The 14,033-nt window shown below is 37.8% G+C and overlaps 1 protein-coding gene across 1 annotated transcript; it reads left to right on the top strand.

The window, feature by feature from the left end:
• The first annotated feature begins 1,482 nt into the window (after positions 1-1,482).
• Positions 1,483-10,200, top strand: LOC121895738 (immune-associated nucleotide-binding protein 13-like). The gene is made up of 6 exons (XM_042409160.1): positions 1,483-1,645; positions 2,995-3,203; positions 3,256-3,433; positions 8,513-9,400; positions 9,746-9,867; positions 9,997-10,200. The coding sequence occupies exons 1-6, from the start codon at positions 1,483-1,485 to the stop codon at positions 10,198-10,200; spliced, it is 1,764 nt and encodes a 587-aa protein (XP_042265094.1).
• Positions 10,201-14,033: the final 3,833 nt, after the last annotated feature.

The raw sequence follows: 14,033 nt of genomic DNA, 5'->3' as shown, positions 1-14,033 counted from the left end.
TTTCCTGCCAACAACTTCCTGTTCCACCCACTGAAACCTCATACTCAAGTGATGTTTACCTCTCCGAACATTTCCTACTGCAACATGTACACTATAAAGAACAACATCACAGCGTATATGAACCACACCACCAAGCCCTTATGTCTGTGTGTAGAACTGATTATTAATTACAAATATACAACTGCCTCCCTCAGTATGGCCTCACTGCAATTAACTAGAAAAGAGGACAAAACTCAGACAATGAAGCAAAACTGACGGATCATAACATGGATTGGGGGCTCGTCCGTTTTTCCTCATATTTAGTCTCATTGGATTAGTTGTTACAGGTAATGTATGTGCTATTTCTGATCAACAGTTTTTTTCTTTGTTGTGTGGGCAATGTTGAGTATTTGTTTTAATGAAAAATATCTTTCTATGTAGATAAGAAAAAGAATGAAAAGCATGTGACATTTTGTTATTTGAAGTCAGTTGAGACTGATGAGAATGTTGTTTTTCATGACAATTCATCTAATGTTAGTTGAGATATGACAAAGGCATACCAAACTAAAAAAACCATGTCAACCTTTTGTTGGCACAATGGGGCAGATTGTTTCATGATTTTTCAACACTTTTGAAAGGAATGTGGTGATAATAATATAAAATATAACTGACAATGGTATAAAATAAAAAATGTAATGAAATAAAAGTGTCTCAACCTAGTTTGTATATTTCAGAGGAAGAATAGAGTGTAATCAGCAGTTTTAACTTTTTCTCTCTGTTCAACAGGGTGAAGACGTGTGACTCAAATCGAAACTTTCCACTTCAGAAAACAACTTTCAGAGCAAGTTATAAAAACAGGAAGGCCAACAGGAATCCTGATGCCAGACAGGCGCTGACCATGTCTGTGGGACTTTTGGCACCTGTTCTACTTGCATTTAAGTCATGTTGAAGTGTTTAAACAAACATACAGACATGTGTGTATTACTGTCATACAGTGTAGGAGAAAAGAAAAGTTCTGCTTAAATTGAAACTTATAAATGTGTGATGTGAAAACTTAAAGCCCCCAGTGCACAAACACTGAGAATGGACTTCACAGTGAAGTAGGGGACATCTTCCATCCCATGTCCAGGCGAGGTATTATTATTTATCGTAATGTGTTACTTGTGCAAATTCCTGATTGGGTTTCAATTTGAGTTGTGGTAGAGTGAGGCTTCATTCCAAATGCAGCTCTCTCTTACTTTGTCTTGTTCCTTCTATTCCAACAATGACACCTTTTTAGTAGCGTTTGAAGTTTTCTGCATTATAAATAAAACATGACATTTTAAACCTCCACTGAGATATATTTCTTTTCTCCAGTATTTATGTGTGTCTATGTTCTGTGTCTACTGCTTTTAAATAATGGAGAGTGAACATATTAATATGTTAGAACCACATATACCAGCTTTTATCATATTGAGCAAAGTGCACAAATAAAGACTGTACTTTTACTTGTCAGAGGCCAACATGTCCACCATGATTGCTCCATTTCCTGCCAACAACTTCCTGTTCCACCCACTGAAACCTCATACTCAAGTGATGTTTACCTCTCCGAACATTTCCTTCTGCAACATGTACACTATAAAGAACAACATCACAGCGTATATGAACCACACCACCAAGCCCTTATGTCTGTGTGTAGAACTGATTATTAATTACAAATATACAACTGCCTCCCTCAGTATGGCCTCACTGCAATTAACTAGAAAAGAGGACAAAACTCAGACAATGAAGCAAAACTGACAGATCATAACATGGATTGGGGGCTCGTCCATTTTTCCTCATATTTAGTCTCATTGGATTAGTTGTTACAGGTAATGTATGTGCTATTTCTGATTAACAGTTTTTTTTCTTTGTTGTGTGGGCAATGTTGAGTATTTGTTTTAATGAAAAAATATCTTTCTATGTAGATAAGAAAAAGAATGAAAAGCACGGGACATTTTGTTATTTGAAGTCAGTTGAGATTGATGAGAATGTTGTTTTTCATGACAATTCATCTAATGTTAGTTGAGAGATATGACAAAAGCATACCAAACTAAAAAAAACCATGTCAACCTTTTGTTGGCACAATGGGGCAGATTGTTTCATGATTTTTCAACACTTTTGAAAGGAATGTGGTGATAATAATATAAAATATAACTGACAATGGTATAAAATAAAACATGTAATGAAATAAAAGAGTCTCAACCTGGTTTGTATATGTCAGAGGAAGAATAAAATGTTATTAGAAGTTTTTACTTGACCTCTTCAATGACCTCTTCAGTGAACAACTTTCAGAACAGGTTATAATAAACAGGGAGGCCAACAGGAATCCTAATTTCAGAAACAGGTACCATATTTCTTTGGGAATTAGACATTCAGACATTGATGCCCCCCATAGAATGAATTGTAACTTTGTTGATCCCTTAACCGTATGGCTAAATACCTGCAAAACAAATGACATCCCCATCAGCCTCAGCTGTACTAAATTAGCAAATGTTAGCATTCTAAAACACTAAACTTAGATGGTGAACTTGGTAAGCATTATATTGCTAAAGATTAGCATGTTAACATGCTGACATTATCATTTAGCTCAATGTCCCTGAGTACAGACTCACAGAGTGTGTGAGCAGCATGGCTGTAGACTCTTTTAGTCTTGTTTTAATCTCACCAGAACCATCTTTTTTATTATTTAACGTAATGTGTTACTTGTGCAAATTCCTGACAAACTAAGTCTCTAGTTTATAATAAAGTCAGTATAACAGTAGAAAATCTGCATCTTTGAACGTTAAACTATGTGGTGAGGAAATCCACCTTTTTCTGTGACACTCTGGTCTTTGTTCTTACAGTTGGTTTCATACTTTCAGTTTTTACTTTGCACTCACACACACTCACACTCACACACACACACTGGCTGGGGGACAGTTTCATATATATGCCACCTCAGTAAAAGTTCTCCAGCAGAATATATCAGTAATTGAACTTTTTGAGGCTCAACAGTCAGCCTTCAGCCTTATGCTCACAATGAGGTTGCTGATGTTAAAGCTGAGGTGAAAGGGTCCAATGTAGGATTCGCAGCCTCTGGGTCGTCTGACAGTGCCAGAGTGTTTGCCAAAGCAGAGCTGGTCAGAGCTTCAGCCTCTAAAGGTCCGGCAAAGGCTAAAGTCGCTCTGGCAGCAGACACCGGCTATGAAATTAGCCCGACTCAAGTAGAGGCAAAGGTTCTGGGCCTAGGCATTATTGCCCATGTGAGCATTGAAGTTCCCCAGCAGAACTGTGGACTCACCAGACCACACCCCATCCAGTAGCCGCAAGGAGGTGACCCTCTCATTCCGCGGTGAGAACGCCAACACTGTGGTGCTCAGCTGGGGTCTCGTGAGTATCCCCACCCCTGCCCAGCAGCAGGAGTTTGGTTCCAGAGCTGGTGCTGTGCATAGAGGTGAGCCCAACTATATCTAGTTGGTCCCTCCTTCCCTACCAGTGAGATGATGTTCCACGTCCCTAGAACCAGTTTTCAATGTTTAACAAACTGATTATTTTAACCCAACCCATCATCTTTCCCTAAACCTTACCAGACCTTGACCATAGTGTTGTCACATCATAAAACATCACTATATTAACAGTGATGTGTAACGGTTCTGGAAAGAACAGACAATGTAAAGAACTTGAAATGGGTGTGGTGTGCAGAATAGTGAAATATTACTTGTATCTTGTCTTTGTCTTTTGCTTTAATGTTGCAAATCTGACTCATAGATGTGGATGATGGAGGTTTTTTATTTCATTAATACAATTATCCTGCTTATATAATGCAAATGATATTTAAAAAAAAGAATTTGCAATAGATCTATACAGTATATTTCCATTACCGCAGTTATTTTTACTCCACTTGAGACGGTTTATTATCAGTCCTAATCTGCTGGTTACATTTCCTTTTTCTTTCAGATTGCACCAGTTGGCCTGAAGATGTCAGGTAGGCAAACACCATCTAGAGGAATAATGTCCTGCAGCAGTTAATATTTTCCTCAAATAAAAATTGTATATTGAGGATGTCCTAGGAGACAGTTTACCTTTTTCATAAACTTTTAGTAAATTTCTAACTTCAGTGACTGAATGTGAAACTAAAAGCTGTCAGATGAAACAAAAACGCCTGATTTTGTGTTTTATCTAACAAAGTATGTGGAGCGTTAAAGTAACTTTGTGTTATACAAACCACATGTGTAGTGCACACTATAAAAAGCCTAAATGTTTATGGAGTAATTGTGATTTTGACATGTTTCATAGGAATTTTATGAATTTTAAAAGAAAATTAAAGCTGCAAGCAGCGATGAACAGACCCTCGCACCTCACAGGCTTCAAAGGGAGCAGCAGCCATGGAATCACTACTGTAGGTCGGTTGACATGGCTTTTTTGAACATCCTAAGACCCTCAAAAATGCAATGGTGTGGGGAAATAATATTGGTCCCTGGCACTTTCATGCTCGGGCCCTAATAAGGTGTTTCACTGTGTTTCCAATGAGAGGCTTGACTTATTTGTTAATTGGGACCATGAACAGTGGTAAACATAAATGTTATCATTTGATGGACTTTGACCAACCCAGTCGCCAGAAGAAAACGTTGGCATTGAATGTTTCTGCAAACCACAGAAACGTTGAATATATACGTTTCAACACATTAATTATGTATCATATCAACATTTCTACAAACGTAGCATATTAACATTTCTACCTGTTGAATAATGATGTTTTATGGTGTGACAATGCCGTGGTGAAGGTCTAGTTAGGTTTGGGCACAAAGACCACTTGGTGAGGATTAGGAAAAGATCATGGTTTGGGTTAAAATAAAAGTAAAAAATAAAATTAAAGCTGCAAGCAGCGTTGGTTTTGAATACACCCACGTTTTAACAGGTAATTTGTTAGTCTGTCCCTCCCGCCGCAGGGAATAATGGATTAATCCTGGAAGGCTAATGATGTAGCGCTTCTCTCCTCAAGAAAGTAACACGGAGATTATTCGACCAATGAGAATTTAGTCAGACGAGAGCATATCGACCAACTAATCGACCAGGAGACTACAGCCTAACTTATATTGTGTGAAAGAGGTAAAAAAAAAAAAAAATTATGCATGAAGAGTGAAAATTGAAAAAAAAAAAAATAATAAACATTTCACAACAAGTTGAGTTTTAGCAAGCGATTGAATTGTTTTCAATTTCTGGTGCATTTATATATTTTATTCTATTTACTCATTTATTCAAATAGTCATTGTCTGCAGTTTTGAAAAAGTGCTGCCATTTCTTGTAAGTGGTCGGGGGGAGAGCAAGGTTTGAGGTTTACAGTTAATATATGGAGTATCTGGAAATGAAGGGGAGTGGTTACAGAAGACATACATGTAACAAAGGACAAACGTTAATGCTGGTAAGCTCTACACAAACTGATGTCAACTGACAGTGCTGAACAGGCAGACTATTTTACCTCAGGGCTGTATTTAAACAGAAACTAAAAGTAAAACAGCAGTGGGAACTTACACAAGAAAGCTCAGAAGATTAAAATTAACACAATGAAATACAGATGGATGACAAATTAAAGGATAAAACCAACATTAAGTGTCTCAGTAAGGTGTTGGGCCACCATGTGCCACCAGAACAGCTTCAACACTCAAGTCTCTTAACTTTTCTGGAGGGATGAACACCATTCTTCAAAAAGATATTCCCTCATTTGGTGTTTTGATGGTGGAGAGTGTTAAATTGGGTTGACATCTGGTGACTGTGAAGGCCATAGCATATGATTCACATCATTTTCATACTCATCAAAGCATTCAGTGACCCCTCGTGCCCTGTGAGTTGGGGCATTGTCATCCTGGAAGAGACCACTCCCATCAGGATAGAAATGTTTTATCATAGGATAAAGATGATCAGTCACAATAACTTTGTATTGATTTGCAGTGACCCTTCCCTTTAAGGGGACATGTGGACCCAAACCATGCCAGCAAAATGCCCCTCAAAGCATAACAGAGCCACCAGATCCCCTCACTGTAGGGGTCAAGCATTCAGACCTGTACCGGTTTTTCCTTTAATTTGTCACCCGGCAGTAGGAAACACAGACATTGCCATTGGAAAGACCTTTACTTTTACTGATCAGTTTGACACATATTAAGCTATTATCATGACTGTATGCAGAGTGAATCATTGACTTGATTTAGTTTCACTAGTGCAGCTTGTGGGAGTGGTCTGGTGCATAGCGACACTTATAAGCAGCTGCAGCAGATACAATCTGAACTCTGCATCTTCACTTCAGCTGCAGCATCTACTTGAACCTAAACATGACCAGCAACTTAAGTAAGTCATAACACTACTGTATCCATGTTTTACATACTACCATTATTTGATGGTGGTATAACAGTGATCACTGCTGAATCTAATTTTATGTAGTGTACTATTGTAGCTCCAATACACTAATACCTCTGTAGACTTATACTGGATAGAACTGCAAAGACATTAAGACATTTATTAGTTTGTATTTCTGACCTAACCTCTAGTTCCTTGATTATAATCAGACTGAAAATTCTGGAGTACTTTTAGTTCAGTTAAAATAATTTTAACTATCAATTTCTTAGTCACTAGGAAAATTTATAGATGTGTGGCATTTTTCAGTCATATGACTGCCATTTGAGCTCTATGGAATCTGAGGAAACAGTTAATATTTTTTGGTATTGTCATGCTGTTTATGCCTTTTGGAGTGAGGTTAAAAAAGATGTGCTTTAAAATGAAGTTGTGCTCTCAGCTTAACTTTTTCTCTGCTGTATTGGCTGATGTAACAGAAACTTACAATACTGTAACCGGTTAGTAAATATGGATGTTTACAAGAAAACTCCACAGGGCATCTTTAAAGTAAAGCAGAGCATAAGGTGGCAAATACCATTTTTTACTGATCATGTAAAACGTTTATAAACGTTGCAGTTAGTATCTAGTATAGTTGTGCTAACTAATAATATGACATAAAATATGGATATGAACATTATAAGTGTGCTCTCAATGACTCACTGAAAAAAATGTAGAAGAAAAATAGAAACAAACTTCCGTTTTTACATTTACAACTACAAATTGCATCTGACCTTTGCTGTTTTTGTAATCAAAAGTTGCATCTGACCACATATAACCACTAGTAATGGCTGGTCCAATGTCTCTGGGTCATTTTGAGTCAATTACAGCCTTTCTGTATCCACTTTCACGTTAAAGAGGACAGATTGAAGTCAGCCATGGTCTAAGCCTTCCATGCAAATCGTAGTACTGACCCAGATTTAGTCAAAAGCAATCAATAGCAGAGTTTGTGAGCTTTGATTAGAGGCCTGAAGCATCCAAATCGACCAATGGTTTCCAGAGATATTATTTCTCAGGTTAGCTGAGATCGTTACTCAGATTACATTAGGATTACATAACGTTTGATGTAATTACAAATAGCTAATTCAGAATTTTTTCTCCACTAAAACTTCTCTAACTTTGCACTGCTTCACTTTGTTAGAATAATTTTTGGGACAAGTAATGTTCAGATGTCATTTTATGGTTTGCTAGAGGTTTTGGGCTGCAACTGCATAATTTCAAAGGGGATATTTATATAATAATACTGTTAAGTTTTTTTTAGGCTCAAATGAAATCTTTCATTTATGCTACGTTCCATCTTCATTTACTCTGACCCAGTAACATCTATACTGATGATTACACCTCTGCAGAAATCTCATAAGTGTTACCTTTATTATGATATAGAAAGTGTTCATATAAACCTTGTAGTTGCAGGGATATACTGTATTCATTATGAGTATGCCATTTACAAGCAGGGGTTTGAGCCAGAGGCCTAGGGCTTAAGAGGTTAAAAACATATTTTGTAACATCAGTTTTCTGCCTGGGTGCCATTTAATAGTAGAATTATATGTCATATCTAATACATGACGAAATTTGATGAGGAAACTAATTTTGAGTTTTATTAGAGACGTTATTTCTTGATGGAGACTGACAGTATGTGTAACTTAGCTTTATGTTTTACACAATCAAACCTAGGAAATACTACAATAACTCACTACTACACTATATTCTTTGTGTAGATACATTACACCTCTCCAAAATTACACAAAATTGACAACCATGATTTTAAAAAAACACAAAATGTACCTGCAAAGTGACAAATAACTTAAGATTCATAGTGTATAAGAATAGAATTATAAAGTATTTATATGAACTAACTTCACCCACTGCACCTAAGATAGATCATTATGAATTTGTGCACTTCCTTTTTAAGAGTGTAAGGTACTGTGCACAACAATATGCATTCAGTTACTGCTCCTGGGAAAAGTACCCATTACTTTTGAATTGAGAAACAGAGAGTTGAAGGAATATTTTGCCAACAATGTGTGAAATAATACATTCTTATTCACGGGCTGAAAGCTGTAAAAAACCTGATGTTGATGCAGTTTACGAAAGCTTTGGAATACCTAGAATACCATTCTCATGTAATGTTATTTATTCTCCCATACAGTACACAATCATGAGGTGATGAGGATAGTGATTGTGGGAAAGACTGGAATTGGAAAGAGTGCCACTGGAAACACCATCCTGGGAAAAAAGTGCTTTGAATCAAAATGCAGTGCTCAGTCTATGACTGAATACTGTTCTAAGGTCACTGCTGTGGTGCACGGACAACAGGTTGCTGTTATCGACACCCCCGGCCTGTGTGACACCAGACACAGCAAGGATAAAACAACTAAAGACATAAGCCAGTGCATCTCTTATGCTGCTCCTGGACCCCATGTCTTCCTGGTGGTCATTGGGATAGGAAGATTCACAGAGGAAGAAATGAATACAGTGCAGAGGATTCAAGAAATCTTTGGCCAAGCTGCAGACAAATACAGCATGGTGCTCTTCACTCGTGGTGATGACCTTGACGATACTATTGAAAAGTTCTTGGATGAAAGTCCAGACCTGCAGGAACTCGTAGCCAGATGTAACGGCCAGTACCATGTCTTCAAAAACAAGGTGAAGGATGATGCTCAGGTCACCGAGCTGCTCAAGAAGATCAGAGATATAGTCCAGAAGAACGGAGGAAGCCACTACACCAACGAGATGTTCCAAGAGGCCGAGAGGGCAGTCGAGGCAGAGAAACAACGCATCCTCAAAGAGAAAGAAGAACAAATACGCAGAGAACAAGAGGAACTGGAGAAAAAACAACAGGAAAAACTTGAAAAAGAGATGAAGAAATTGCTTGCCTTATTTGAGGCTGAGAGAGAGAGGGAGAGGAAACAGAGAGAGGAGGAGAGGAAGAGAGAGAGGGAGGAGATGGAAGAGCAGAGGAAGAGGGAGAGTAAACAGAGAGAGGAGGAGAGGAAGAGAGAGAGGGAGGAGATGGAAGAGCAGAGGAAGAGGGAGAGTAAACAGAGAGAGGAGGAGAGGAAGAGAGAGAAGGAGGAGATGGAAGAGCAGAGGAAGAGGGAGAGTAAACAGAGAGAGGAGGAGAGGAAGAGGGAGAAGGAGGAGATGGAAGAGCAGAGGAAGAGGGAGAAGGAGGAGATGAAAGAGCAGAGGATGAGGGAGAAGGAGGAGATTGAGGAAGACAGGAAGAGGGAGAAGGAGGAGCTTGAGGAGGAGAGGAAGAGGGAGAAGGAGGAGATGGAAGAACAGAAGAAGAGGGAGAAGGAGGAGCTTGAGGAGGAGAGGAAGAGGGAGAAGAAGGAGCTTGAGGAGGAGAAGAAGAGAGAGAAGGAGGAGATGGAAGAGCAGAGGAAGAGGGAGAAGGAGGAGCTTGAGGAGGAGAGAAAGAGGGAGAAGGAGGCGACTGAGGCAGAGAGGAAAAGGGAGAGGGAGGAGAGGAAGAGGGAGAAGGAGGAGATGAAGAGGGTTAAGGAGGAGATGGAAGAGCAGAAGCAGAGGGAGAGTAAACAGAGAGAGGAGGAGAGGAAGAGGGAGAAGGAGAAGCTTGAGGAGGAGAGGAAGAGGGATAGGGAGGAGATGGAGGCAGAGAAAAAGAGAGAAAAAGAAGAGAAAGAAAGGGAGTTGAAGAAGATAAAGGAATTACAGGAAAAGCTTGAAAGAGAAAACAAAGAGGAAAGAGAAAGGTTTCAGCAAAAGCATGAAGCTGAGTCCAGACAGGAAGCTGAGAGGTCTAATCTACTGTATAATCTGGGTAAAATTGTCCGCAATGTTGGAGAGTTTTTTAAGAGCTTATTCTAATTTGGAGTGGTCCCATATTCAGGCAGTTAATCTAAAGAAAAACTCCTGAAGCCCCTACACACTCATTTATCTATATGAATGATTAAGCTTATTGTATTTGTTGAGGTAGAGCTCTACTGTAGATTAGTAAGGCTTAGTCACTCATCATATCATGGTTGTACGTCTTCTTTCTCTCTTCACATATATTTTTGAAAATGGCCTTAAGAGATATTTAGTGTGCGTTAACATTTGACAGTATTAAATGCTGTCATTTAAGTGTGTCTTTACATTTATATTCTCATTTAACCACCGTACTTGTTGTGTTTTGTTCTGCAGAGATATCCATGAATAGAAAACATTCTCACCCTCCTCTGATGGATGATTACTTTTGATGTGGCGCCACTTAGTGGGTGTAGAATTAATATTTCCATCAGAATCTACTCATTTCTTCTCTGTGGTCACTCTGGTTTACTGGTTTGTATTATAACTTGTCTTTGATTTAGTTTTAATTTTTGTTTGTCATCAAAGCATTTATTTCATGAATGTATGTTTATGATTTATGCCACTCAAGAACAAAGATGTGATTCTGTACCAACTGAACTAAAAATAAAAGTGTCATATTAAGACTAAACCCAATAAAAAGATGGAAATCCTGACATGTTTCACTGTTCAATCAAGAGTTCAAAGGTCACAGTCAATGCTTTTTCGGGAACTTACATTGAACTAGATTTGGATACCCTGAAACAGTCCAATTCATTTTTAATGGCTGAAGAGCAGGAAATAATAAACTGATTTAATCTAAAATGTTTTTAAAAGTGCAGCTTTCTTCTCCTCACAAACTCCCTGTAGGGAGTATAAAAGTGGCAAAATGTTTGTTCCAAATGTGGTAGTTAAGAATTTGAAAATAATTAGATTTTTCAGAAACATGATTTTATTTCTTTTCAGAGCTATGCAATTATATGTCTTATATATTTTATTTCCTTAATACATAATTTTATTGTTATTTGGTTATTTTGTTAAGGTTATTACTGTGGAGAATATCCAGCCAGAATGTAAACCGTACAAGTAGGTAATGTGTATTCTTTTTCTGGGTTGATTGTGCGAGTGAAAACGAGAGAAGTGTGCGGGTTTCTTCATCCCTCTTCCCTCACTATTTTCCCTGTTTTAAGGTAATTACCGTACTTAAAGCACTATAAACTTAGCGATACACATTGTTGATACTTATTTCGTCATTGTTGTTCATTGCGAGCGAAAGAGGTGAATTTTGTACTTTTATATTGTTAAAGAGTTTCGGGCTAACTCATTCACCGTGTAAGCTAGCTACTGCTATTGTCCCAATGTAGCATCCGACTGTTCCGCCATTTTCTGCATTAAAGTTTGTCTGTAAGGTTTAAAAACATTATTTTATTATGGTAAAAGGTCAGTTCATGTGTTAGGTACAATATGAAAGTTAAGAAGGTAAATGTATTTCATTTAAGTTACAGTTTATGTTGGTTCAAAATATAATTTACATTATTTAGAAAAAAACAGGATAACTTAGGAACTTGTGGAAACTGTGGTCCTGAGACTGAGTGTATTCCGACTGAGAAAATATGTGAATTTGGTTGTACTGTACATAATTAAGACTCAATACAAACAAGTGAAAACGAGAGAAGTGTGCGGGTTTCTTCATCCCTCTTCCCTCACTATTTTCCCTGTTTTAAGGGCACAACACAAACATGGATATGCACATGCATTTCATGGGACCGTTGCTTGGTATTAAAAAAATGTTTCCTTCACTCCTGTTCAGTGTTCCTACTCTTCATCCTGAGATTGATACACTGCTTTATATGAAAAAGTATTTCTTTACACACACACACATGCATATGCACATCATTTATGTTTTTTTAACTATTGCCTTGCATTTAAAACTATCAAAAGATGTTTGTTCTAGGACGCAAGCCAAGGAAGAAGTGACGTATTTATGGTCACCATGTGGCCATGTATAAATTACTTTATAGTTTTTCTCATCACTCCTGAACTGTGAGGTACAAAAGAAAAATTATATCCATTAATGGGGCCAATGTGAAACTGGAACTTCTTGGTTGTTCCAGAAATAAGAAAAAATAAATAAATACAGTAGATGTAGACGTTAATGTTGTCACAACACAACTAAAATCAAAGCCTTGGAACATGACCTCTGTCAACAACATGTAGTGTGGACGTCCAGTCTGAGTAGTACCGTGTAGAGACAGAAGACTTTTTTCTTTCTTTTTTTATTTTTTAAACTTTGGACTTCATTCCACGATGACCCATCAAGGAGGAATATGAATATAGTTACACATGAAAAAACAAAAGAAACAGACATAAAGTAAAATACCAGAAGAGGATTGGTCTACGAGATCAAATGCTTTTTTGTAATCTACAAAAGCACACGTTCTTTTCCTCTGGTGAAGGTAAAAATCAACCAAAGATTTTGAAAAGATGTGCTATCGTTGAATAGTGCGGCCTACATCCATCCTGCTCTTCTCCCAGAATTCTGCACCTTTCTGTTTACACAAACAGCCTGCCGTTTATTGTAGCAGGGACGAGGTCACCAGGATAGATAGGCTACAGCTATGGAAATAGATTATTATTTACTTTTTAGGTGTTTGTTTATTTATTCTTATTTTTCCACATAGTTCTGGTTTATTATGAGGCACTGGCTATTTTTCTTGGATTAGCTGAAACACAATTTAAGGAGTAATAATCAGAAAATGATCATGAACACGTTAAATTTAAATTCATTTATTAAATTCAAATGCATTCTATGATTACATGTCGTTTGTCTAATACATCATAAGCAGTGATTTAGAACTGTGGTTAATAGGGTGTGCCTGAATACTAATACGTTATTCGGCAAAGCACATATAGTGGGTTTTTTATGAACATTTATTTCGTACAAATATTTACTTGTTTTCGAGTGAGGAAAAAAAAGTTAATTACCAGCACGCAAGTCGGTTAAATCGCTATCTCAGACTCTCTCCTCTGCTCTGCTGTTACGTCTATCAGCAGGTCTCAACGAGGGGAGTCACATCCACCTGCTAGATGACCACATTTCATTATTTGGACATCACTCCCGGTGCTCTCCAGAGATAAAGCTGAGCTACTGACACACGCTAAGTGCTCCCAAGGGACTCTCCATAACCTGTTGTTCTTTCCACAAAGTTAGGTTGTAGAAAATAGGCAATAAATGACACGTACAAAGCAAGAATCGCCTTTGAAGTTCTTCTCTACATGTTACACACTGTGCTGTCTCTGTGTTATGGGTGTATAAATAAGTAAAGGTCTGTCTGCGCGTCTGTGATACACTCTGTTTTAGTTCAGTAGTCAGCGCAGTCATCTATGATCTGGGAGACTCCAGTTGGAGACCCGATGTGGGGACCTCCTTCGTAAGGTAGTTTATTCATAAACACTTATTGTAACACTAAAATTTTCTAAAATTAAAAGTGTGATAAAATCAAAAACAGGATTTTTACACCTATTTCCTCTTTTATTTGAATAAAAATACAAATATAAATAATTTTGCTGCCTCAACAAATATAGATACAAATACAAATACTGGGCTCATAGAGCATGTGCACCAGAGACTTCCACTGGCTGAGTTGGCTCACTCCCAGTTTAGCCTTGCACTAACATGAGTATTTAAGTATTTACTCTCACTGCAAGAAGGAGGAGACAAAAGCTCCACACTGCAGGTTTAAATATCAATTATTCAATCAATTTTTATTTATATAGCGCCATATCACAACAGAAGTCATCTCAAGGCACTTTTCACATAGAGCAGGTCAAGACCGTACTCTTTAATATACAGAGACCCAACAATTCCCCCATGA

Source organism: Thunnus maccoyii, chromosome 4 (assembly GCF_910596095.1).
Source record: "Thunnus maccoyii chromosome 4, fThuMac1.1, whole genome shotgun sequence".
In the NCBI taxonomy this organism is placed as follows: domain Eukaryota; kingdom Metazoa; phylum Chordata; class Actinopteri; order Scombriformes; family Scombridae; genus Thunnus; species Thunnus maccoyii.
The sequence above is the reverse complement of the archived record's forward strand: the minus strand, read 5'-3'. Positions and strand labels throughout refer to the sequence as shown.

Excerpts from the sequence above, each read along its gene's own strand:
- LOC121895738 (XM_042409160.1), top strand. The coding sequence starts at position 1,483 with ATGTCCACCATGATTGCTCCATTTCCTGCCAACAACTTCCTGTTCCAC. Across the intron at positions 3,204-3,255 it reads ATGAAATTAGCCCGACTCAA|TTCCCCAGCAGAACTGTGGA; the intron begins GTAGAGGCAAAG and ends TGAGCATTGAAG. Across the intron at positions 9,868-9,996 it reads AGAAGGAGGAGATGAAGAGG|AGAGAAAAAGAAGAGAAAGA; the intron begins GTTAAGGAGGAG and ends GCAGAGAAAAAG.